The 26,169-nt window shown below is 43.9% G+C and overlaps 1 protein-coding gene across 3 annotated transcripts in view; it reads left to right on the forward strand.

The window, feature by feature from the left end:
- The first annotated feature begins 4,203 nt into the window (after window positions 1–4,203).
- CAMSAP3 (calmodulin regulated spectrin associated protein family member 3) overlaps window positions 4,204–26,169 on the forward strand; it is a 165,823-nt gene continuing 143,857 nt past the window's right edge. For all 3 annotated transcript variants that reach the window (XM_089661279.1, XM_089661280.1, XM_089661281.1), the window contains exon 1: window positions 4,204–4,605. In XM_089661279.1, coding sequence (XP_089517405.1) covers window positions 4,494–4,605 — 112 coding nt within the window. In that variant the 5' untranslated portion in view covers window positions 4,204–4,493. The remainder of the gene's footprint in view (window positions 4,606–26,169) is intronic.

A 26,169-nucleotide genomic window follows, 5' to 3' on the forward strand; every position in this document is an offset into this window, starting at 1 on the left:
AGTATGTCACAGTACATGTTGGCATTATTTATTATTATTATACAGGATTTATATAGCGCCAACAGTTTGCTCAGCGCTGTACATTACAATGGGAGACAGTACACGAGACAGTACAGTAACAATACAATTCGATACACGAGGGGTTTGAGGGCCCTGCTCCTTGGAGCTTACAATCTAGGAGGGAGGGGATAGTGGTACAGGAGGAAATAGCTGTGGGGGATGAAGTGGTAGGAAGAGTGGAGGAGGTCGGCAATTAGCTGAGGGCGGGGTAGGCTTTCCTGAAGAGATGGGTCTTCAGGGTGCGTCTAAAGGAGAGGAGAGTAGGTAATAGTCTGATGGATTGGGGTAGGGAGTTCCAGAGGATGGGGGAAGCCCTGGCATTCATGTTTCCCTCAATGAACTGTAGCTCCCCAGTGCCAGGAGCACTCATGCAGCCCCAGACCATGACACTCCCACCACCATGCTTGACTGTAGGCAAGACACACTTGTCTTTGTACTCCTCACCTGGTTGCCACCACACACGCATGACACCATCTGAACCAAATCAGTTTACCTTGGTGTCATCAGACCACAGGACATAGTTCCAGTAATCCATGTCCTTAGTCTGCTTGTCTTCAGCAAACTGTTTGCGGGCTTTCTTGTGCATCATCTTTAGAAGAGGTTTCCTTCTAGGACAACAGCCAGGCAGATCAGTTTGATGTAGTGTGTGGCGTATGGTCTGAGCAGTGACAGGCAGACCCCCCACCCCTTCAACCTCTGCAGCAATGCTGGCAGCACTCATACATCTATTTCCCAAAGACAACCTCTGGATATGACTCTGAACACGTGCACTCAACTTCTTTGGTTGATCATGGCATGGTCTGTTCTGAGTGGATCTGTCCTGTTAAACCGCTGTATGGTCTTGGCCACCATGCTGCAGCTCAGTTTCAGGGTCTTGGCAATCTTCTTATAGCCTAGGCCATCTTTATGTAGAGCAACAATTCTTTTTTTCAGATCCTCAGAGAGTTCTTTGCCATGAGGTGCCATGTTGAACTTCCAGTGACCAGTATGAGAGAGTGAGAGCGATAACACCAAATTTAACACACCTGCTCCCCGTCTTGATAACGCCGTGGGTGGGGCGAAACGCGTTGACGCACTTCCAGTTGCCTGTTCCGGCGTCTGACGTCATTTCCGGTGAGTGGAACGCACGCCGAGCGGTGCGTTCCAAGGGGCCATCTTTGCATAGTGGATGAGTCTGCATCTGAGGTCTGTCATCCTGCTGTATACCAGGCTGTGGGGTCTCTATACAAAAGTCGCTGTACATGAAAAATAGATAGTTTTTAAAAGAAAGATCGTTTTTGTTCCAATAAAATGCGGGGTTATATCCTGCTAAAAGATGAGTGGTCTGGAGAAATTCTTTTGATTGGAAATCACTACGGTATCACACTATGGTTTTTACTTCTTCCTGATTTTCCCTGGGGGATTCGGTGAGAGGAGTAACCAGAAGAGGTATCTATATCCGAGAGGAGGCATTATTTGGAGGTCTTATACAAAGCAAAGGGGGTCCAGGAGCCCTTAATATCCCTGAAAGGCGTTTGACTCACCATTATCTGGTGAGTGCGGTTAATGTTCGTTTTGCACTGGTGGATGGTGAAGGTATCAAAGGCACGGAAGAATCCAATGAAATTACAATATAATTAATTTTGTCACGGGACTGTTATTTTTGGGGTTTTTTGTCACTGGACTTATTAATTTAAAAATCATTTATATATATTAATTTTTTATCACTATTAATTTTTTTATCACTATTTCATTACCACGAAAATGTTTTTGTGTCACAGTTTTTTAAGTTTGTAATATTTATTAATTACCATCTAAAGGGTTGGGTGATGCAATTTATTATGTGGGTTTGCGCTGGTATTTATTGATATAAACCAAATTTAACACACCTGCTCCCCATTCACACCTGAGACCTTGTAACACTAACGAGTCACATGACACCGGGGAGGGAAAATGGCTAATTGGGCCCAATTTGGACATTGTCACTTAGGGGTGTACTCACTTTTGTTGCCAGCAATTTAGACATTAATGGCTGTGTGTTGAGTTATTTTGAGGGGACATCAAATTTACATGTTATACAAGCTGTACACTGACTACGTCACATTGTAGCAAAGTGTCATTTCTTCAGTGTTGTCACATGAAAAGAGAGAATCAAATATTTACAAAAATGTGAGGGGTGAACTCACTTCTGGGAGATACTGTATCAGCATGGATATCACTCTACTTCCTCAAACTCCATATCTCTAAAACTGAGCTCTTAGTATTCCCCCCAGCCTGTGCCCCCTCCCCGACTTCTCCATCAAGACCAACAACACCACCATCAGTCCCTCCCCTCATGCCAGGGTACGAGGTGTAATCCTGGACTACAATCTGTCCTTTCAACTCCAAATCAAATCACTGTCCAAATCTTGTAGACTTCACCTCCGCAACATCTCCAAGATACAGCCGTTCCTAACCTCGGAAACCACTAAGCAACTTATTCACTCCCTTGTTATATCTCACCTTGACTATTGTAACTCCCTCCTCATTGGCCGACCTCATCGCAGGCTATCCCCTCTTCATCCACCTTACTAAGGCAGGCCATAGATGGGCCCGGCCTATAAACGAAAAATTGGTCTGCCCCATTGCCGATGCTGCCACCAATGTCCACGAAAAACGGCCGTTTTTTTTTGTGGATTTTCCAGCATGACCGATAAAAATAAATGAGAAGATCCATGAAAAACAGCCGACAGGCTTGCCTCACTAACGGCGTGAATTCGGCCGATAAACGACCCGTCAATGGCCTGCATAACTGTTCCATATCTGCCAATCCCTCCACTGGCTTCCCATTGCCCAACGAATAAAATTCAAAACATTAACAATAACATATAAAGCCATTTATAACTCTGCCCCAAATTACATCACCAATCTTGTCTCCAAATATCACCCAAACCGTACTCTCCGCTCCTCCCACAACCTTCTGCTCTCTAGCTCCCTTGTCCCTTCCTCCCATTCTCGTCTCCAGGACTTCTCCAGAGCTTCCTCCATCCTCTGGAACTCTCTACCCCAATTTATCAGACTATCGCCTACTCTGCCCACTTTTAGGCAATCTCTAAAAACCTATCTCTTCAGGGAAGCCTATCCTGCCTTCAGCTAATAACGGAATCTTCTATTCCTCCTACCAGTCCATCCCGCACAGTTATTACCTTTTGTACCACTAGCCCCTCCCTCTTAGATTGTAAGCCCCAAGGAACAGGGCCCTCCTAAACCTCTTGTTGCTGTATTGTCTCCCGTTATATTGCAAAGAGCTGAGAAAACTGTTGGCACTCTATAAATCCTGTATAATAATAATAATAATAATAATAAAAAAAGAAAATCCCAAATTTTGGAGGTGCCCCCAGAGAAGTAATAGAGGGAAAATCTTCCAAACAGGCCTAGTTCTGGTGACCTGGGGGGGGGGGGGGGGGCAAGGGATTCCCCCAATTTGCAGGGGGTTCCTCTCACTTCCTGTTTGGCTATGGGGCAGGAAGTGAAGGCAAATCTCCCCAATGGGACAGGGAGTGAAGGGAACTCTCCCCAATGGGACAGGAAGTGAAGGGAACTCTCCCCAATGGGACAGGAAGTGAACTCTTCCCAGTGGGACATGAAGTGAAGGGAAATCTCCCCAATGGGACAGGAAGTGAAGGGAAATCTCCCCAATGGGACAGGAAGTGAAGGCAAATCTCCCCAATGGGACAGGAAGTGAAGGCAAATCTCCCCAATGGGGCAGAGATGGCAAACAAACCCCTCTCCTCAGCCTATGGAGGATGCCATAAAGTCTGTCTCTAGTTGTAGTGATGAATGTACATGGAGGCTGGTTTCTGTGAAGGATATTGTGTTTATAAGGCCCTGACATGTGATGGATCTGTCACCGGCAGCGATCCCTGTGCATCTCTCCTGCGGATCGGATGGTGGGGGGCCCCATCGCCCCTCCATCACCTTTCCATGCCATGCAGTCACCTCTCCTGGCAACAATGGAGCCCGGCGTCACGTGACCCCCGAGGGTAACAATGGATCCAGTGCCGGATCTCCTCCAATGAATGATCGGCTGTCAGCTCAGGCCTCCCCTCCCTCCTCTTTGTCCATGCTGAATTACCTGTTAGGAGAAGGAGAGACTCCTCCCTATGGTGAGGTCACATAGCGAGAGACGGAGGAGGAGGGGGGAAGGGAGGACACAGACAGTCAGTGCACCTGAGACAGCTGGAAGGAGACGGACAGACACCCTCCATGTGTGTGCACCCTCCATGTGGTGCTGAAGGACAGCGCTGACCCCCCCCCCCCATCATCATCAGACAGGGGATCGGACTCCCCGCCCCCCCATCCATCCACCCTCTGTGTCTCCTGCAGCAGCATTCGCCCCCCTTCCTTCCCTGCCTCCTGCCTTCTCCCTCCCCATGGATGTTCTGCACTAGCCCGGTCCCAGGATCAGGAGCAGGATGAAAAAGAGCTTTTTGGTGCCGGAGATTAAACCTTTGGATGTGTACGATGCCCAGCAGGCCAGGATTTCTGCCTCACTCGGCTGGATCATCGGCAAATGCTATGGCAGAGGTAAGGAGGAGGATGGATGGAGGCCCCCCCCCTGTCCTTGGACCCCCATCCATATGGGGGGTCTGATCCTGGCTGGGTTATATAACTGCATGGGGTGTGTACACACATCTGGTGGGGGATGGATCCTCTTCATTGTAGATCAGAGAATGCCCTATACCAGGGGTGCCCTCTCTACAGGGCTTGGCTGTCATTTCATATCAGGATACAAGCAGTTTATTAAAAAGCATAGGAGCTGTGATATTCCTGATCCATGGGATTGTTTGTTCTCCTTTATGATATGATAAGCCGTTCATTGAAAAAATACTATGGGGTCCTCTGAATAGAATACCCCCATACCAGGGGTGCCCGCTGTGCCCTCTCTACAGGGCTTGGCTGGTATTTTGTTTTAATTTTTATCAGGATACAAGCAGTTTATTTAAAATAAAATAGGAGCTGACTATTATTTCTGTTCCATGGGATTATTTTCCTTTATGATATAATAAGCAGTTCATTGAAAAAAATACTCTGGGGTCTTCTGAATAGAATGCCCCATACCAGGAGTGCCCGCTGTGCCCTCTCTACAGGGCTTGGCTGGTATTATATTTTAATTTTTATTAGGATACAAACAGTTTGTTAAAAAACATAGGAGCTGGTGTTATTACTGGTCCAGGGGATTATTGTCTTTTATGATATAAGCGGTTCATTGAGGGTCCTCTGTATAGAATATCCCCCATACCAGGGGTGCCCGCTGAGCCCTCTCTACAGGGCTTGGCTTGTATTTTTTTAAATTTTTTTTATCAGGATACAAGCAGTTTATTTAAAATAAATAGGAGCTGACTATTATTTCTGTTCTATGGGATTATTTTCCTTTATGATATAAGCAGTTCATTAAAATAAATAAATAAATACTATGGGGTCCTCTGAATCGAATGCCCCATACCAGGGGTGCCCGCTGTGCCCTATGTACAGGGTTTGGCTGATATTTTTTAAATTTTTTTTTTTTATCAGGATACAAGCAGTTTATTTAAAAAAAAAAATAGCTGAGTATTATTACCTGTTCCATTGGATTATTTTCCTTTATGATATAATAAGCAGTTCATTGAAAAAAATTCTGGATAGAATGCCCCTTACCAGTGGTGCCCGCTGTGCCCTCTCTACAGGGCTTGGCTGGTATTTTTTATCAGGATACAAGCAGTTTATTAAAGAACATAGGAGCTGGTGATATTACTGGTCCATGGGATTATCTTCCTTTATGATATAAGCGGTTCATTGAAAAAAAAAATACTCTGAATAGAATACCCCCATACCAGGGGTGCCCACTCTACAGGGCTTGGCTGGTATTTTTTTTTTTTTTTAATCAGGATACAAGCAGTTTATTTAAAAAAAATAGGAGCTGGCGATTATTTCTGTTCCATTGGATTATTTTCCTTTGATATAAGCAGTTCATTAAAAAAAAAAAATTCTATTGGGTCCTCTGAATTGAATGCCCCATACCAGGGGTGCCCGCTGTGCCCTCTCCATAGAGCTTGTCTATTTTATTTTTTATCAGTATACAAGCACTTTATTTAAAATATTTAAAAACATAGGAGCTGGCGATATTACTATTCCATGGGATTATTTTCCTTTTATGATATAATAGGCAGTTAATTAACAAAAATAAAAAATAATACTGGGTCTTCTGAATAGAATGCCATATACTAGAGGTGCCCAGTCTGTGAGCTGTGGCTTTTAACTGGATTGTATTTTTTTTAACATCGTGAAGTAAACAGTTTATTTTAAATTGTGGGGGGCTAAGAATATTGATGGGCCATGAGGGTTTTTCCTTTATATTATAAAATGAGCAGCCCATTTGTTATGTTGGATGAACAAAAGTAAATCTATATTTGGTGTCCTCTGAACAGAATGCCCTAAACCAGGGTGCCCAGTCTGTGAGCTGTGGCTTTTAACTGAATTTTTATTTTTTTAAATATGTATTTTATTTCAAAACATTGGGGACTGGGGAATTTGATGGGCCATAAGGTGATATAGGTAGTTCATTTGAAATGGATAACATTTATAATTTGGGAGCTCTATATAGAAAGCCCTATACCAGGGGTGCATAGTCTGTGAGCTGTGGCTTTTAACTGGGTGATATTTTCTTAACATAAGCAGTTGCTTTGAAATGTTGGGTTCCACAACAGAATAAATCTAAAAATAAACTCTCTAAAACACAAGTAAATCTATATTTGGGGTTCTCTGAACAGAATGGCCTATACCTGGGGTGCACAGTCTGTGAGCTGTGGCTTTTAACTGGATGATATATATATTTTTAATACATAAGCAGTTTAGTGCAAAACATGAAGGGCTGGGGCGTTTAGTGGGCCTTGAGGTCATTTTTCTTTATATTGTGATATAAGCCATTCATTTGAAATGGATGAAGTCTATATTTTGGGACACATATTTAGAAAGCCCTATACCAGAGGTGCCCAGTCTATGAGCTGTGGCTTTTGACTGGATGATATTTTCTTTATATTGTGATACAAGCAGTTCCTCTGAAATGTGGGGTTCCAGGATGAATAAAATTTATAAAACAAAAGGAAATCTATATTTGGGGTCCTCTGAACAGAATGCCCAATATCAAGGATGCCCAGTGTATGAGCTGGGGCTTTTAATGTGATTTCTTTTTTATATATTGTGATATAAGCAGAGTATTTATAATCTTGGGAGTTGGGGGTTTTGATGGGTCGTGCAGTTATTTTTCATAAGCAGTCCATTTTGAATGTTGGGGGAATAAATATAACTCTTTAATGTGAGTCCAGAGTATAGAATGTCATATAATAAGAGGGCCCAGTGCGTGAGCTGTGGCTTTTAACTAGATTTTGTTTTTTTATACTATGATGTAAGTGATTGTTCCCTAAACAGTTTGACTTTTGATAGGCATTTGAAATGTGGGGGTTCCACAATAAAAGTAAATCCATATTTTGGGATTCCCTACTATATACAGAATGCCCTGCACCAGGGGTGCACAGTCTGTGAGCTGTGGCTTTAAACTGGATGTTGTTTTTGTTTACATTATGATATAGGCAGTTTAATACAACACATTGGGGGCTGGGGCTTTTGATGGGCCGTGTGGTCTTTTTTTACTTTATATTGTGATGGAAACAGTTCTTTTCAAATGTTGGATTGCAGAATAAAATCTATAATTTGGTGTCCTCTGAATGGGCGCCACTGGTATAGGACATTCTGTTCAGAGGTCATTTGTATTTGTTCTGGAAACCAGCATTCCAAATGAACTATTTATATCACAATATAAAACAAGAAGAAGACGCATGGCCCATCAAATCATTTTGAATAAACTGCCTTTATCATAAATATTAAAAGCCACAACTTGCAGAGTGGGCACCACTATAAAGCATTCTAGTCGGAGCTGTGCCTTTAACAGGATTTTATTGTGATATAAGCAGTTTATTTGAAATCATAGGACCCAGGGCTTTTGAGGGTCTTTACCTTTTTATTTTGTGGTATTAGCAGTTCATTTTAAGCCTGGGTTTACACTAATACGGTGCGGAATTCACCCCAGTTTCTATGCGAATTCCGCACCGCATCACAGTCGCACCCAGTTCATGCAAACCGCTGCGGGTGTGTATGTTAAGTTAACAACACCCCAAAATCGATTCGCAAAACGCAGTGCGATGTGCAGAGTCTGATCGCATAGGTGTGACTACCAATGCAATCCAATTCTAGTGCAGACCAAAAAAAGGGTTGTGCACCTTTTTGGTGTGGATGCGGTGCGATTTGAGCCATACAAAACGTATGGCTCAAATCGCACCGCACAGAATTCGCATGCGATTTGCACAGGAATGCGGTGCGGTTTCTGTGTGAATCACATGCGACGCACCAAACCGCAGAAGTGTGAACGCAGGCTTAGAGTTCTGTTCCAGAATAAAAATAAATCTCTGTTCTGGGACCTCTGAATAGAATGACCTATACCTGGGTTCTGTGAACTGTGGCCTTTAACAGGATGTTCCTTTTCCTGTGATATAAACAGTTTAATTTTAGGAGCTGGGAGTTTTGATGGGCTGTAAGGTTACTTTTATTTATATTTTGATACAAGCAGTTCATTGGACATTTTGGGTTCCAAAATAAAAGTAAATATTTTGGAACCTCTGAATAATCCTACTCAAAATATTGAAAAAACAAAAACCAAAACCAAAACTGATGTTTGATCTGATCTATAACAAGGGCTTTCGTTCTTTATGACGTAAGAACCCTTACTCATCAGTCCTGCTTTCCAGATTGTTCTTATCTCGACAAATATTGAAATATTTCCTTGTCATTGAGTTCTTCATACTCCCACATTCTCCAGTATTGCCAAACCTCCCAATGATCCTACACCTCTCATTCTATTCAGGCTAATATCCTATTCTGCCTTCCCAATCCCTCTTGGTATTTGACCCTATAAAGAGAGGCTTTTAAACTGCTTAACCCTGTGTACCATCTCTGCAGGCGCGCCCCGTGATCACATGGTTCCATTCACATAGATCACTAGTGACTAAGTTAATGTGGGTTCATTAATAATAGATCCGTTAACCCTATGTGCTTGGTTGATGGCACAGGTAGTTGTTTACAGTCACTAATCACTATATGCAGATGTTTCATTGTATATGTATGCTTGTATATGTACTAAAGAGGAAGCTGTATTATTTTACATTCTACATTAATCTGTTACATAGTGATCTGGATAATAAGGGCGGCATTTACTCCAATTTCGGTTCCGTCCTTGATTCTTCTCAAGCTTCTAAGGCATATTCGAATCCCTTTACCTTCATTAGCACCATAAAGCCCCCATCCCCATTATTCGGACTGAACTGTGCTTCACACACCCGAGTCAAGGGCCGCATCTCTTTATAGGGGGTGTGGAGGCCTGGCTTAGGATATACAGAATTTTATAGGGACCTCTCCCACCTGCTAAAACACATCCAGAAGCAGCCATTAAAACGGAGGATTTGTTTTTTTGTTTTTTTTTTTTTAATCCACCCATCTCTCTACCAGCCCTTCCTTTGTAAAGGTTTTGAAAGCAGGCCCTTCCATTGTCTGGGCTTTAGGGTGTGTCAGAGAAAACGGGGTCCTCCTGTCTCTTTACCATGTCAGTTGTCATGCTGAGAGATCTATAGGAAGGTGTGTGTCGGCTATATAGGGGTTAATTGGCCGTGTGAGCGAAAGCGTTTTTACTTGTTGTGTATTCGATTGCAGCCATAAACACATTAAATATGTATGTGCTGTTAGAAGGGGAATTTTGGATCTGATAACATACTCTGTACTGTATATTTCCTATATACTGTATGGGGTGTACGCCTGCCTGGGGCCTGCAGGTCCCTCCCTCTGTGTCAGGGTGAGCGTACTGACTCATGGTGAACCCGGCCCGCAGGCCGCTGCAGGTGTGACTAATGTCACCAGGCACAGATGTGGCGTCTTGTGTCGTGACTGTCATTCCTGGAACTGTCAGTATATTACAACTGCTGACGTCCCGTGTTTGGTCACCGCACCTGATCAGTATATGACATGTGTACATACCAGGAGTCGCCTTGTTTATTCGTTTTTCTAGGGTTGTCCTCTATATTTTTCTATCGGTGGCGTACGCTTTCAGGAATGAAGCCAGTGACCTCTCAGTATAAACATTCGTAAAATGTATTGATTACATATCCTTGCATCGGCCTCATGTCTTTATGTGTTCACTTTCTGAATTGAGTGGAGACAGGTTTCACCACTAATTGCTTTTCCCTATGGCCAGTAAAGCACGTGACTGCTCTTCTTCTTTTTTTTTTTTCCCCCTCATTTGCTTTGTCAGTGTTTTATTGCTTCTCTCTGTCACTGAGCATGCACACACCTGAAAGGTACGGAAGCAATGCACGGTGACATTTGGATTTTGAATGCGTAGGTGCCCTACAAAGAGCGCCTGCTTGGGACACAGTGATGGGGTTGGGGTATTCGTAGAATTGCCCAAGATCCTGTCCTAAAATGGGTTAGTGAAAGGGGAATTATTTTTACACAGGACTTGTATAGCTCCAATAGTTTGCACAGCTCTTTACAAAATAAAGGGAGACAGTACAGTTAAACTGGCTATAGACCAGGGGTCTCCAAACATTCTAAACAAGGGGGCAAGTTTCCCGTCCTTCACACTTTAGGGGGGCCACACTAAGGCCAGTGGGAGTAGAGAATGTCCCAGTGTTAGTAGGAGTAGCATTGCTTCAGGCTTGACGATCAGTGGACAAAAAAAAAAAGCGCCTGTGGTCAACAGGAGGAGGAATAAAGCCCCCATTGTTGGTGACAGTGGAAGGATTGGTGGTGCCTCATCATTGGTCTCACTAGGACAAGTAGTACCTTATATCAGTGGGAGGAGAAGTGGCCCAAGGGTTGGAAAAAGGCAAGCAAAGGGTCACAGTTTGGAGACCACTGCTAAAGACTTGTCAAAATTTGGCTGGTTCGGGAGATTCTGGCCAAATTTCTATCAGTGTATGTCCATCCCTGCTCTACAGAAGTCAATCATTGCCATTGTTAGAGGCACATGCTGGAAATTCTTTGACCAGCAGCTATAGCCAATCGGCTACAGTCGCTGATCAGTGTATTCTGACAGCAGAACCCACCCCTGTCAGATTACTCTGTCCCGGTGGGGCACCTTGTTTGTGTGGATGGAGGTCTACCTGTCTATGGCCAACTTTACAATACAAGACAAATGGATTAGGAGGGCCCTGCTCCTGAGAGCCTGCAATCTGAAAGAGGGGGGCAAGTGACACAAAAAGGTAATAACTGTGTGGAGATGAGTAAAGCATAGTTCCACCCAAAAGTGGAACTTTGGGGGGGGAGGGGGAAGCGGGTACCTGCTCCCCCCAAAAGGTGCCAAATGTGGCTGCGGAGGAGGGGGGGGAAGGGCAGTAAAGTGAAGCTTCCACTTTTGGGTGGAACTCTGCTTTAACTCATCTCCACACAGTTATTACCTTTTTGACTGCGCCGCAGTGAACTGAGCCAGAGGTTTGGGCCCCCCCCCCGCAACCCTCTGAGACACTTCCAAGGTCCAAGGTGACTGCAGCCCATTCACAAAGTACAGTGCATTTTGTGCAGGCGCAGTAGGAAACCTACAGTGAAGCTGCAAGCCTTCATTGACAGTTTCCCTTATTCAAGATGGTGGCTCCAGTACTAACAGCTGATTAAAGAATGGGCTTAGGGTGAGGACACCGCTGGATGCCTGGATAGGTAAGTGCCCTAGTATTAAAAATCAGAAGCCATAGTATATGTAGCTGCAGACTTTTAAATTTTTTTTTTTTGAGAGGTGGCAGGGGCCGGAACTCTACTTTAATGGAGAAAGAAAATGTTTAGATTTTAGGTGGCGATGGGATTGACTTGCTTGAAGAGATGTGTTTTCGAGGATCGCCTAAAGACGGAGAGAGTAGGAGATAGTGATACAGGTTGGGGTAGATATTTCCAGGGGATGGGAGAGGCTCAGGAAAAGTCCTGAGGGTGGGGATGGAAGGAGAAAAGGGGGCTGGAGAGCAGGAGCTTTTGGGAGGAGTAAAAGGGACGATTCGGGTTTGATTTTGGGGTGAGGTTGGTGATGTAGTTGGGGGCAAAGTTGGGCGTGGATTTGTAATTTGTTAACAGTTTGAATTTTATTTGTTAGCCGATTGGAAGCCAGTGGAGCGATTAGCAAAGAGAAGTGATAGACACTGAAAGGCTGGAAAGGTGGATGAGTTTTTCAGCAGTAGTCATAATAGTAGACAGAAGAGGGGATAGTCTGTGTAGAGGAAGGCCAATGAGGAGGGAGTTGCAGTAGTCAAGATGAGCGTTAACAAGAGGTTTGTAGCCCCCATAGTACCATGGTTTATGCTGCAGCCTATTACATATGAAGCTGTGGGTTTGATTATGATGCCATTAATAACGTCTAAGGGCATTATGCAAACTAGAGTTCAACTGCGCTTTATCAAATGAAATGCAGGCACTGCTTTCTTCTGACAATGCTAGTAGCCTGGCTTGCTTGCCTGCCTACCCTCTGGCTTCAGTGCTATCCATAGCCATTGACCCAGAGCATATGCAGATCAGACCTTCTGACTTCACTGTGACTTTCTTTTGCTCCATGCTTCTTTCAAGTCAGTGACTCAAAGCTATAGACAGCTAGAGAAATGGCATTTTCAGAAGACAGTTGATAATGTCATCCCACTTCTTTAATGACACATTTACTCTAGTGCCCCTTAATACTTACCTGTGCCCTGTTGTGCATGTGTGATGGAAGCTATATGTGTGTTGGGGAGTCCTGTTAGTGCAGATACATTGGCAGACGGCAACTATTATGTATGTTTGTTGGGGTGCCATAACATGCACATGATATTGTCATATTGCATTGAGGTAGAACGCAACGCAAAAATGTGATGAATTCTTTAAAGTTGAAGTTTTCCTTCACAGTAATAGGATGCCAAAGAGTAAGGTCCATGGTTCCTTTATTGGGAAGTATCCACTTTGCCCAGTGCTGTAAATGGCTTGGTTGAATATGTCTGTAAATAGCTTGTATTATATTCTTATAGCAGCTTTTCTCAACCAAGGTGCCCAGGCACCGCGGGGTGTCTTGAGGTTTCTGCAGGGGTGCCTTGTCAAAATGTCTAAAAATTGCCCAAAACTTGTATACAAGCCAACGGGTGGAACAGGTCTGCCTTTTAGTTACACAAAGCCACAGGTTTTCATAGTGCACCATTACGACCTTCTAGTCGCCGGCATCCTGACAACCAATGACATCAGTTGATAAGGAGGATGTCAGCTGCCTGCACAGCATCCTAGTTTGACCCTCCCCCGCCCCTTTCCATCAGTCCTGGGGTCACATTAGCTCAGTGATGGAGAAAAACTGAGGGAGAAGAGAAACAATGGAATACTAGTCAGTACCAGTGTGCAAAAGTGTATTTGTTTTAGAAGAATAAATCATTTCTAATGTTGGGTGTCCTACATGTGTGGATGTTGCTGCGTTATATAAAACGATTAGAATAGTTTTTCACCTTTTAGAATGCGGAGCCTCAAGACTGACCGTAATTTTAAAGGGTGTCTCGAGACTGTCCGTAATTTTAAAGGGTGCCTCGGGACTGTCCGTAATTTTAAAGGGTGCCTCGGGACTGTCCGTAATTTTAAAGGGTGCCTCGGGACTGTCCGTAATTTTAAAGGGCGCCTCGGGACTCTCCGTAATTTTAAAGGGCGCCTCGGGACTTTCCGGAATTTTAAAGGGTGTCTCAAGACTGTCCGTAATTTTAAAGGGTGCCTCGGGACTGTCCCTAATTTTAAAGGGTGCCTCGGGATTGTCCGTAATTTGAAAGGGTGCCTCGGGACTGTCCGTAATTTGAAAGGGTGCCTCGGGACTGTCCGTAATTTGAAAGGGTGCCTCGGGACTGTCCGTAATTTGAAAGGGTGCCTCGGGACTGTCCGTAATTTGAAAGGGTGCCTCGGGACTGTCCGTAATTTGAAAGGGTGCCTCGGGACTGTCCGTAATTTGAAAGGGTGCCTCGGGACTGTCCGTAATTTGAAAGGGTGCCTCGGGACTGTCCGTAATTTGAAAGGGTGCCTCGGGACTGTCCGTAATTTGAAAGGGTGCCTCGGGACTGTCCGTAATTTGAAAGGGTGCCTCGGGACTTTCCGTAATTTTAAAGGGTGCCTAGGGACTTTCCGTAATTTTACTGACTGAAAAAATGTTGAGAAACACTGGACTAGAGTACCCAGTGCTCTTCTGTATGATGTTTTAGAGACTGAAATGTCGCCTACCCTGTGGTCCTTCATCATTTCTACAGCTCCCTGGAGGATCCCTTCCGCAGCCAGTGATGTCTTATAGACGAATTCTAGAACATAAGTGAAATCAATCAATAAACTGGTAATTCTATACAAAAAACACTAAAACACTTCTGTATGGGAGATCACTGAATGAGCTGTGTGTGTGATCCACTAGAACCAGATTCCAGAGGGCTCATTGCATGTGGAATGAGTGATCACCTTTCTCAAAGTGTATGTAAACTCTCACAATATATTTCTCCTATTTGCTCCCTTTTGACCTGCTACATATACCATTAAAATATGTTTTACCATTTCTGTTCGACAAATGCAAATTAAAAAAAATAAATAAATGTTCATTCAGCCAGAAATATTGTGAGCTGATAACATCCTGTGCTCTCTGCCTCTGGATTGTTATCAGTCATTTGTTCTCTGCGATCTTGTGGGCCTACAACCCCCCCCCCCCTTTCATGGAGAAGAGGGAGGTGCTATGTTCTAACACAACAGGGGGACAACACTGCCCAATATGGGTTTTCACCCTAGGAAAGGCAGCGTGTTAGTGGTAGGATTACCAGGTTAAAATAAAGGGTTAAAAAGAAAACTAATGCAGTCACCACATCTAAAGACCAGTAAGCTGTATTACTATCAATTAATGGTTTTGGGTCTAGATATGCTTTAGGCCTCATGCACACAAAAAAAAGACGTGCGCGTTCTAAAGAGGAGAGCTTCGGCTGAAAAAACTCACAGATGCTCATAAACACACAGTGACACTGGGCACCTTTATGCACGTTTGCACGTTAATACATTCTAATGACCAGAATAAATTACTATCCTGGCCAACAGAATGCACTAATGCCAAACGCGTGAGTGCACATAAACGCAATGCAAAAGTGCAGGTTTTACTGCATTTTTTTCTTCTGATGCCTTTCTCCTGTAGGGAGAAAAGGCGTCTATAATAGTACAACATACATGAACCCTTATGCTACTTTCACACTGATCCGACGCAAAAATGCATAGGCATTTTTGGCGTGCTTTCTGAGCGGTTTTTAAAGGACACGTGACTTAAAAACTGCACCAAAAATGCTTCTCAGAGGCATTTTTGAGGTATTTTCCATTGATTTCAATTTAACTTGCCAAACATGCCCCAAAGATGCTGCAGTTTTTACTCCACACCGCAAGTGCCTCAGATATACATTCACATACATAGGGAAGCATATTTCTTGAGCTTTTCAGGTGCTTTTTTTAAATGCAATAACGCTTCAAAAACTCCTCTTAATCTTATATGGAGCATCCTGCTCTCTCCCAGATTTATAGATTACCAATAACCCATCACACCTATGCATTTTAATGCTTGCACCCAGATTTGCCATTGTTTTTAATGGTGCTAGTTAACAACGGTTTAATGCATTGGCCCAAAAAATGTACACTATATTGCCAGCAGTATTGTGCCAGCCCTCCAAATCATTGGATTCAGGTGTTCCAATCACCTCCATGATCACAGGTGTATACAATCAAGTACCTAGCCATGCAGACTGTTTCTACAAACATTGGTGAAAGAATGGGTCGCTCTCAGGAGCTCAGTGAATTAAAGCGTGATACGTGATAGATTGCCACCTGTGCAATAGGTCCATCCATGAAATTTCCTTGCTACTAAATATTCCACGATTACCTGTTAGTGGTATTATAACAAAGTGGAAGCAACTGGGAACAACAGCAACTCAGCCAAAAAGTGGTAGGCCATGTAAAATGGCTAAAGACCTTCAGATTATCACAACAACAGTGCATAGAGAGCTTCATGGAATGGGTTTCCATGGCCGAGCAGCTGCATCCAAGCCTTACATCACCAAGTGCAATGCAAAGCGTCAGATGCAGTAGTGTAAAGCACGCCGCCACTGGACTCTAGAGCAGTGGAGACGTGTTCTCTGGAGTGACGAGTCCTTTTTCTCTGTCTGGCAATCCGATGGACATGTCTGGGTTTGGTGGTTGCCAGGAGAACGGTACTTCCCTGACTGCATCGTGGCAAATGTAAAGTTTGGTGGAGGGGGGATTATGGTGTGGGGTTGTTTTTCAGGGGTTGCGCTTGGCCCCTTAGTTCCAGTGAAGGGAACTCTTAAGGGGTCAACATTCCAAGACATTTTGGACAATTTCATGCTCCCTCTTTGTGGGAAGAGTTTGGGGATGGCCCCTTCCTGTTCCAATATGACAGCGCACCAGTGCACAAAACAAGGTCCATAGAGACATCTATGAGCGAGTGTGGGGTGGAGGAACTTGACTGACCTGACCTCAACCCAATTGAACACCTTTAGGATGAATTAGAGTGGAGACTGCAAGCCAGACCTTCTTGTCCGACATCAGTGCCTGACCTCACAAATGTACTTCTGGAAGAATGGTCAAACCTTCCCATAGACACCCTCCTAAACCTTGTGGACGGCCTTCCCAGAAGAGTTGAAGCTGTTATAGCTGCAAAGGGCGGGGCCAACTCAATATTGAACCCTACGGACTAAGACTGGGGGGCCATTAAAGTTCATGTGTGTGTAAAGGCAGGCCGACCAATACTTTGGGCAATATGGTGTATGTCTGTTATGTCAATGACTTTTGAGGAAAAGGGCAGTGTATGTCAATCCATAAGACACCTGCCCAAAGCAGTAAAAAAAAATAGAGGAAAACGAAGTTGCAAAGGTTTACTAGACAGCTTCAAATTTCTGACGTCATTTTAATATGATTGTGGCTGTAATGAAGCCCTTCTGGTTTCTGAACAGTAGTCTTTGTTCCCTCTGTGTTTTTCAAGTCCTAATTTTACATTTCTAAATGTTTAAAAGTGAACAAAGCACACCTCCAACCCTGGGATAAAAGACACTGCGTGCGTGCTGTAGAAACTTCCCATTCATGAGAATTGGGAAGTCTTTTACCATCTAAAGAGCAGACTGGCCATAAAAGTGGTTTCTCCTGAATCTGAAAGACAGTGGTGTTAATAGCGGCAAGAATTCTCAAAATAATGACCTACTTTATTGGCCTGTACTCTAAACCAGATGATTTGTTCATCCAAAGAATGTTTCTTTTTAAAAGAAGTGTGGATCCCACCCCACCAAAAGTGTAATAAACATTTTTTTGTTACAACTAACTGAATGTGTCAAAGAGCTGGCAACCACATTACTTTCTAATTTGGTCCACATGGTCCCCCCAGAGAGGTAGGGATGGAGTTATGTCAATATGGCATCCCTTGCATTATTTTTACGCATCTTCTATTGGTGCTGCAAGTTGTCCATTTTTTTTTTAGGCAGGCATCATCTAGCTGCCTACTTATAGCATATACTGTATGCTGGAAGTGATGTTGGGGAGCCTGTGTTTTCTGTATTTTTGTATACATCAGACCATACCGCAGTGATGTGAACTAGGAAATCCACAAAGGAGTACTGGATTTTAGAATTGTAAAGCCACGTGGACCCCTAAATTAGGGGTTGCCACTGAAATTGCAGAGGTGTTATATTAAGAAGACTGTTTAGATAAAAAAATAGTACATCCCGAAATTTTTATTGTACAACATGATGTAGGATTGTGATGATTTCCAACACACAGCTGGTATCCTGTCTATAATTCCCATCAAAGAAAACTACCAACTGTCATTTGCTGGCACATGTATGAGCCGTTATCCCTTCCTCCTGTTCTCCAAAAACACTTTTCTCAATCCATGAAGAAAACCGAGAATGAAGGAGTAAGGCTCATGTCCTCGTAACCCCCCCACACAGTGATTAAAATCCACCCGAAATTGTATTTGTGTCCTGGAATGTGTCTGCACTACAATGGAGGGTCTTGAGACATGACATTCATGTGTCTTCAGCATCCCTATGTCTTGGTTGGAAGACCTGGCACTTTTACACTTGGGGCTGTGTGTATGTAGCTCTATTTGCATATGATGGGAGTGTACATGGAGCAATAAACCACACTGCAGAGCTCTATCACACATCTCTTGCTCTACAGGTGTGGGTCCGTCAAAAGGAACAGCCGTCACAAAAATGTATTTTAGCATTACCTGGTTAAAATTGACACAACATTGCATAGTGCAATATAAAGGTATAGGTGGGCAAAGCTTTATTCTGCACTGATTCAAATCTACGGTGACATTTGGGTGGTGTAGCCAGGCTTTCCTCAAGAGAAATGCTCATCGTCTCACACATGAATTTTCCAGTTTATTGGACAAGCAAACGTTTTTCTGCTTGACAGTTTCGGTGAGTAGGCTGCCTGTCTATGCACAACCTAAGGGTAAATCATTCATCACAGTGTCCTGAGCAATTCACTGACTGTAAATTTGTGTCAAAGGTCCATCAAAAGTTACTGAAATTGCCAGTGTTCACTGGAATTCTGTATGTTGTAGCAATTGTTGAACTCCATAATCTATAACTTGCTGGTTAACTGGACATCCAATGTCATTAGGAAAATGCTTCTGGCTGTGTCTACTAGGCGTCATGCTACTGGTTCTGTGAAGTGGCAGTGGACCTAGGATGTTGACAGAACCATAGCGTGGAAAGTCAATCAGCTGAAGGAGCCTCTGCCAACCTCAGGAGGAACCTTAGGGTTTGATGGTACCCTGGTTGGGAACATTTTTGCTAAAGTATCTACCAGAAAGTGGTATTTTAGCTGGTGATTGGAGTCATTTATTTATTATTATTTATTTCAGGTACTTATATAGCGCCGTCAATTTACGCAGCGCTCTACATACATATATTGTACATTCACATCAGTCCCTAACCCTCAAGGGGTGTACAATCTAAGGTCCCTAACTCACATTCATATGCAAGGGCCAGTTTAGACAGGATCCAATTAACCTACCAGCGTTCTTTGGAGTGTGGGAGGAAACCAGAGTACCCAGGGTAAACCCATGCAGGCACAGGGAGAACATGCAAACTCCAGGCAGGAGGTGCCGTGGCTGGGATTTGAACCAACGACCCTAGTACTGCCAGGTGGAAGTGCTAACCATTTAGCCACTGTGCTGCCCAAGTCATGCAGTGGCTTATCTGCTAGGCCATTTGTCTCCAAACTGTGGCCTGGGAGCTGAATGTGGCCCATTGCTTGCCTTTATACGGCCCTTGGGGCACTTTTCTTCCAACTGATACAAGACACTATTCCTCTCACTGACACCACCGGGGAGGTATAATTCCTGCTACTGACATCAACAAGGAGGCACTATTCCTCCCGCTGACACCCACGACGGGGCGCCATTCCTCCCGCTGACACCCACGACGGGGCGCCATTCCTCCCGCTGACACCCACGACGGGGCGCCATTCCTCCCGCTGACACCCACGACGGGACGCCAAGATGCGTTATTTACTACCACTTCCAGTAGGACAATATCCACTCCCAATGTCCACAGTCCAGCCCCACTAAAGTCTGAAGGACATTAAACTGGCCCCTTATTTATAAAGTTTGGAGACCCATATTCTTGGTCCATGCCACTCTAGTGATCCAGATGTTGGTGGCTAATGGCCAATTATAGGATTGCTAAGAAGGCAGACAGAATATTGAGCCCTGCTTCCAGTATGGCACATTCACAGGCTGAATCTGAGAAGTGTTGCTCTGTGGATGCTCCCTTGCTGATGGTGAGATTCTGTAACATCTTGGATAACTAGTGAGCAAAGCTGTAGGAGCAGACGTGGTCTTTTTAGCAATCCTTTTGCCACCAGTTTAACATCATCTAGATCATCACTAGTGTGACATGGGCCTTATCCTGGCCACACACGCCAATTTTCATGCAGTTGTAAGTCTTTTTACCAGCTTTCATGTGCCTTCATCCATCTGGTCTCTTTGGGTTCCGATGGTTTCTATTGGTGAAATGTCCTAACATGTTGATGGTAGGTTGCTTTAATTCATTCTGTTGTCTTTGCAGTTCAAACTTGGTTGGCATTGCTTGAAAGTTGTTGGGTGTGTGGTCAGCATAGGAGTTAGATTGCAACTTGATGTCATCCTACCAGAACTGCAAAGCAGCCATTTTTATGTCAAGAATGTCTTGACACCTCTCGATTAAAAAAACAACCTTCAAAGTGGTTGTAAACCTTTACAGATACCCACAGAAGTGACTGGCCTCAGGTGCTGCACAGGGATGAAACAAATCCTTCTTCATAAGTTGTACCTGTTTATCTGTAGTCTTCTTTTCTCTACAGTCATTCAAAGTGATGAATTTATAAAGCTTGTCTGAGAGTTTAGAAAGCAGGGGGCAGAGAGCTGAAGTTGCACACTAGAGAGCTCTGAGAGCTGATTGGAGGGAAGGGACGCACCCCCCTCCACACAGCTCATAGAAATAGAGTTGAGTCTGTCAATCTGCTGGAGGTCCCTCCCCTGTCACCATTTTTCTTTTGGTGTCAGAAAAACTTGTCAGAAGTGATTAATGCAGATAGCAGAGGAACGAAGCAGCAGTCAGAAATGACTTGGTGCTCTGTATAGAGACAAGTACACACTATAGAGGGATATGCTTTGTTTTTATTTCATGTCTGAGGTTTACAACCACTTGAATGGCATATTCATAAATGCAGAGTATACATAAATAAATACAATTGATTTGGTGTTTGTATATCTGCCTGAAGTTCAGCTTTAAATGCAAGTGATGTAAGTACCTGACTTTGACTTGTGGTATTAGTCTTTTTCAGTCTCTGTACAGCGGCACTCAGACTGGGGCAGGGTGAAGCAGCTCAAGGAACCAATCCGCTGTGCTGCCATGCAAGAAAAATAAAAATAAAATAAACATGCTGATAGGAGGAAGAAGCAAAGTGATGGGGATATGAGATCTTCAATAAGCAGCTTTCTCTTTCACTGTTCAGTTGTGATCTGTGGAAAGGACAAGACCTCTAAATGTTATTGAAAAATAAAATCAGGTCTCCTTCCCTGCCAGACAGGGCTATGCGGTGTCACAGAGCTGTATAAATCTCAGAACTGGATAGACATAAATACAACGCTTTATAGGTTCATTAAAGTGTTACTAAACCCACAACAGTAAAATCAGTCTGTATATGCAGTAAAGCATGCTGGTTATACTCACTGTGGAACCTAAGGGGTTAATCCTCCGCATTGTATAAAAAGGATGTTTGATCCTGACTTCTCTGATCCTCCCCTTCTTCTACTATCCCCAATCCGTCTGCTGATAGTACAGAGCCCTTGGAGACCCATTGCACATGCTCAGTTTGGTGTGCATTGCTAGAAAGTTTTTTTTCTTTCTTGGGAGAGTGCATATGATCGGCACAGGACCAATCAGACAGAGGGTAAGGGGTTATGCAGCCTCATAGGACAATCATGGGAGAATGAAAACTCCTCCTACAAGCTTTAACTAGTGTTTGGTTGGACACTGATAGAAGTCACAAGACTGCTGAGGGGAAAAAGTATTTAGCAGTTTATATTTACTAAATAATTGCATTTCCATGTTGTGCATACTGTGGGAGACGAGACATAGTGAATGCAGGGTCCGGGGTTTAGTACCATTTTTAAGTCCTAATGCACATCTGACCCATGTGCATCAAATCCTGATATTCTTGGACACACGGGAGGTACGGGTGCAGCGGCCAGTCCCACTGCCAGCAGCCTGTGAAAATCTGCAACAGGCTGAAATATGCCTGACGGGGGGGGTCCTCCACGGCTCAGAAACGTTGCACTTTCTTCTGCAATGTGATCTTTTTTGCAATAAAAAACCTCTTTGGATGATATTTGGAGATCCATGGTGTGCTGGCGAATATGTAGGCTGAAATATGTGGCATCTAGATACTCTATCAAGCAGTACTTGCATATACAGTTCAGGCATGTAAGCCCTGCAAGTAGGAACGTATGGCCAGAATGCAGGAGTGCCAAACACATATGGCCCGCAATGTAGTACTGCTCAGTTGTGTCCACATGCCGCATATTTCAGCCTGTCATAGATTTTGACAGGCTGCTGGCATGCTGCATCTGTTCCTCTGGGCATCCAAAAATCCTGGGATCTGATGCACATGGGCCACATGGCAAGTGTATATGAGGCCTTAGCTGTTGGCTTCGAGTGCAGCTTTGATTGCTGAAAATAATTTTTGCTGTACTGAAAAGATGCCACCACAGTAGTCAGCATTGTGGAGTCGTGGGCTCCATTCACACCAATGCGTTTTTTAATGTTTTTTTGCAGAAACGTACTACAGTCCATTTAACCACTTGCCTACCGGACACTTTTACCCCCTTCATGCCCAGGCCAATTTTCAGCTTTCAGTGCTGTCACACTTTGAAAGACAATTGCGCAGTTATGCAACACTGTACACATTTTTATAAAAAAAACTTTTCACACAAGTAGAGCTTTCTTTTGGTGGTATTTAATCACCTCTGGGTGTTTTATTTTTTGCACTATAAACAAAAAAAGAGCAAAAATGTTTTTTAAAGATTTCATTGTTTCTATTATAAAATTTAGCAAACAGGTAATTTTTCTCCTTTACTGATGTACGTTGATGAGGATGCACTGATGGCATTGATGAGGATGCACTGATGATGCTGCACTGGTATGCAGCAATGATGGTTACTGATAAGCGGCACTGATATGCGGCACTGATGGCATTGATGAGGATGCACTGATGATGCTGCACTGGTATGCAGCAATGATGGTTACTGATAAGTGGCACTGATAGGCGGCACTGATGGCATTGGTGAGGATGCACTGATGGCATTGATGAGGATGCACTGATGATGCTGCACTGGTATGCAGCAATGATGGTCACTGATAAGCGGCACTGATAGGTGGCACTGATGGCATTGATGAGGATGCACTGATGGCATTGATGAGGATGCACTGATGGCATTGATGAGGATGCACTGATGGCATTGATGAGGATGCACTGATGGCATTGATGAGGATGCACTGATGGCATTGATGAGGATGCACTGATGATGCTGCACTGGTATGCAGCAATGATGGTCACTGATAAGCGGCATTGATGAGGATGCACTGATGGCATTGATGAGGATGCACTGATGGCATTGATGAGGATGCACTGATAATGCTGCACTGGTATGCAGCAATGATGTTCACTGATAAGCGGCACTGATAGGCAGCACTGATGGCAATGATGAGGATGCACTGATGGCATTGATGAGGATGCACTGATGGCATTGATGAGGATGCACTGATGGCATTGATGAGGATGCACTGATGGCATTGATGAGGGTGCACTGATGATGCTGCACTGGTATGCAGCAATGATGGTCACTGATGAGCAGCACTGATGGCATTGGTGAGGATGCACTGATGATGCTGCACTGGTATGCAGCAATGATGGTCACTGATAAGTGGCACTGATGGGCAGCGCTGACTGACCGCACTGACTGATGGCAGTAATGGGCGCAACTGCTGGGCAGCACCGATGGGGCACTGATGGGTGGCACTGCTGGGCAGTACTGCAGGGCACTGATCATCAGTGCTGATCTGCTCTGTGACAGCTGCTGGTTATCGCCAGTACTTTCCTTAAGCTGTGACAGCGTGAGGAAAGTGCTGCCTAAAACCGGCAACTTTATTTACTCCATGACTGATATGTGTCATTGGACACAGCTGATCATGTAATAAAAGGCTGCTGTGATTGGCCTTTTACCTCATTACATGATCAGCTGTGTCCGTAGGACACAGCGATTACTGAGATCACCGGGTATGTGCCACTGGGGGGGGCGTGTTCTGGAAGAACGTCCTATGACACCCTCCCAGAACTGGAGAACCGCGCTGTAGCCATCATTCGGCTATAGCACGCTTAACAAGTGGTTAACATGGTTTTCTATGGAACACATTCACATCTATGGTTTTTGAGCTGCTGCGTTTTTGGAAAGGGTCAGGGACTTTTGTAAAAGTAAAAAGCAGCGTTTTTGCTACAATAGATTAGATTCAACTTTATTGTCATTGTGCAAAGTACATGTACAGAGCCAATGAAATGCAGTTAGCATCCAGCCAGAAGTGTATAAATGGCCCATTACAATAAATAACAGTATAACAAAAATCGGGGTATGGGATATACAGTAATATAATCCGGTGCAATGAGTAGTGCATTAATAGATTATTATACAGTATTTATATAGTACCAATAGTTTGCTCAGCGCCGTACATTATAATGGGAGACAGTAACAATACGATGCGATACACGAGGGGTTCGAGGGCCCTGCTTGAAATACAGTTCAATGGAATCTCCTGAAATGCATGGTAGTGTGTTTTTTGCCGCGTTTTGCATTTATATTCTGCCCAGCCAAAAAAAAATTCCATTAAAAAAAAAAAAAAAAAAATTCCATTAAAGAAAAAAAAAATTTCATTAAAAAAAAAATCCATTAAGGAAAAAAAAATTCCATTTAAAAAAAAAAAAGGGCTGAACAAAACATGTCGAAAACGAATTGCGAAAAGCGCTGCAAAACTGACAAAAATCAAACTGCATAGGTGTAAACGGAGCTGTTCCTTAAATTCCAAGCATGGTACAAATGACAGCGCTTATGTCTTCCCCCAGACCTCCATACCAGTGTGTTTTTATTTGTTGTTTTTTTTTTCTGCTATGGTTTGTGTGTGATTGCGGTACAAGCATTACATTGCACGCTTCACCATGTTTTCAGACACAAGCCATGGAATCTATGACTAATTACAATAATTAATTAGAAGAATGACTATAATGGTAGATGTGGGTCACCCAGCAGTTGTGTTTATAATGGGGAATAGACGGTGTAACAGTACATAACGTACAATCTTTTTACGAGCCATTGATCTGAGTATCTTGTTGGCTTCTCCCAGCTCGTCTCTCAATTTCAGCCAATGATCCTTTATGATGGCGGTGTGTTTAAATAGACTGCCTAATAAAACTGTATTCCCAGGCTCCCCATTTGATGTGATGTGTGACAGACACATGATGTGTTGCGGTAGTCCTTTGTGGCCCGGTGTAGATGTTGTGACGTCATCGCACGCTGCAGTGTGTAGGAAGCTCCTGCGTAGCTGTGCACGAGCGATACGACGCAGCCTGGCCAGTCTCCATGTTGTTGTGGAGGGATGGCTCCGGCATGTGTACGGCTCTCCTCTGCCGCTCTCATCCCCTCTTTGTTCTGTAGCTATGAATTAAACATTGCAGATGGGAGATGCCGCTGAGTGAGGCTGTCACCTTGCACTCTCTGTCTCTGATTCCTCTATATATCTCTCTGAATGTCTCTGCATCCTACGTCTCCATGGCTCCTATGTGTATATAGGGGGGGGCGGTTCTGTGTGATTTGTGCACGGATGACAAAATCTTGGAATACGATAATGGGATCTCACCAGGATACGGGAATTGGTGTCATTATTGAATAAAGTGCGCCGCAAGCACTGACAATGCATGTATACCAGATCTCTCATAGATGCTGGTGAAATCTTTCCATTGTTTTAGGCCTGGTATGCATAAGCACCCAAAGAAAATGACCGATACACAATAATTGTTGTTGATGACGCTTCAATTGGGATGCATTAGGGCACATTCACACTGATATGCAGCAAAAACGCATACGATTTTTTACTGCGCTTGTGCGTTTTTAAAAGGACGTGTGACTCAAGAACTGCCCCAAAAACGCTCCTTGGGTGTGTTTTTGAGATGTTTTCCCTTGATTTCAATGTGTGCGGTTTTTTTTTTAAATGAACAACCGTTCTCCAAAAATGCTGCAAACAGGATTTTTTACACCACAACGGAAGCGCAATCGGGGCCATGGATAAGGGGGTACCACCAGTCCTCCTGTACGGGGCCCAGGCCAGCAGGGGGGCCCAGGCAGCTGGGGGAATTTGATGTGGGCAAGGAGGGTGACCAGCAAGGCAGGGAGGGGGCAATTACTGGAACTGA

This window comes from Staurois parvus, unplaced genomic scaffold, assembly GCF_062004578.1.
Source record: "Staurois parvus isolate SC_StPar_1 unplaced genomic scaffold, SC_StPar_1.0 ptg001328l, whole genome shotgun sequence".
Classification (NCBI taxonomy): domain Eukaryota; kingdom Metazoa; phylum Chordata; class Amphibia; order Anura; family Ranidae; genus Staurois; species Staurois parvus.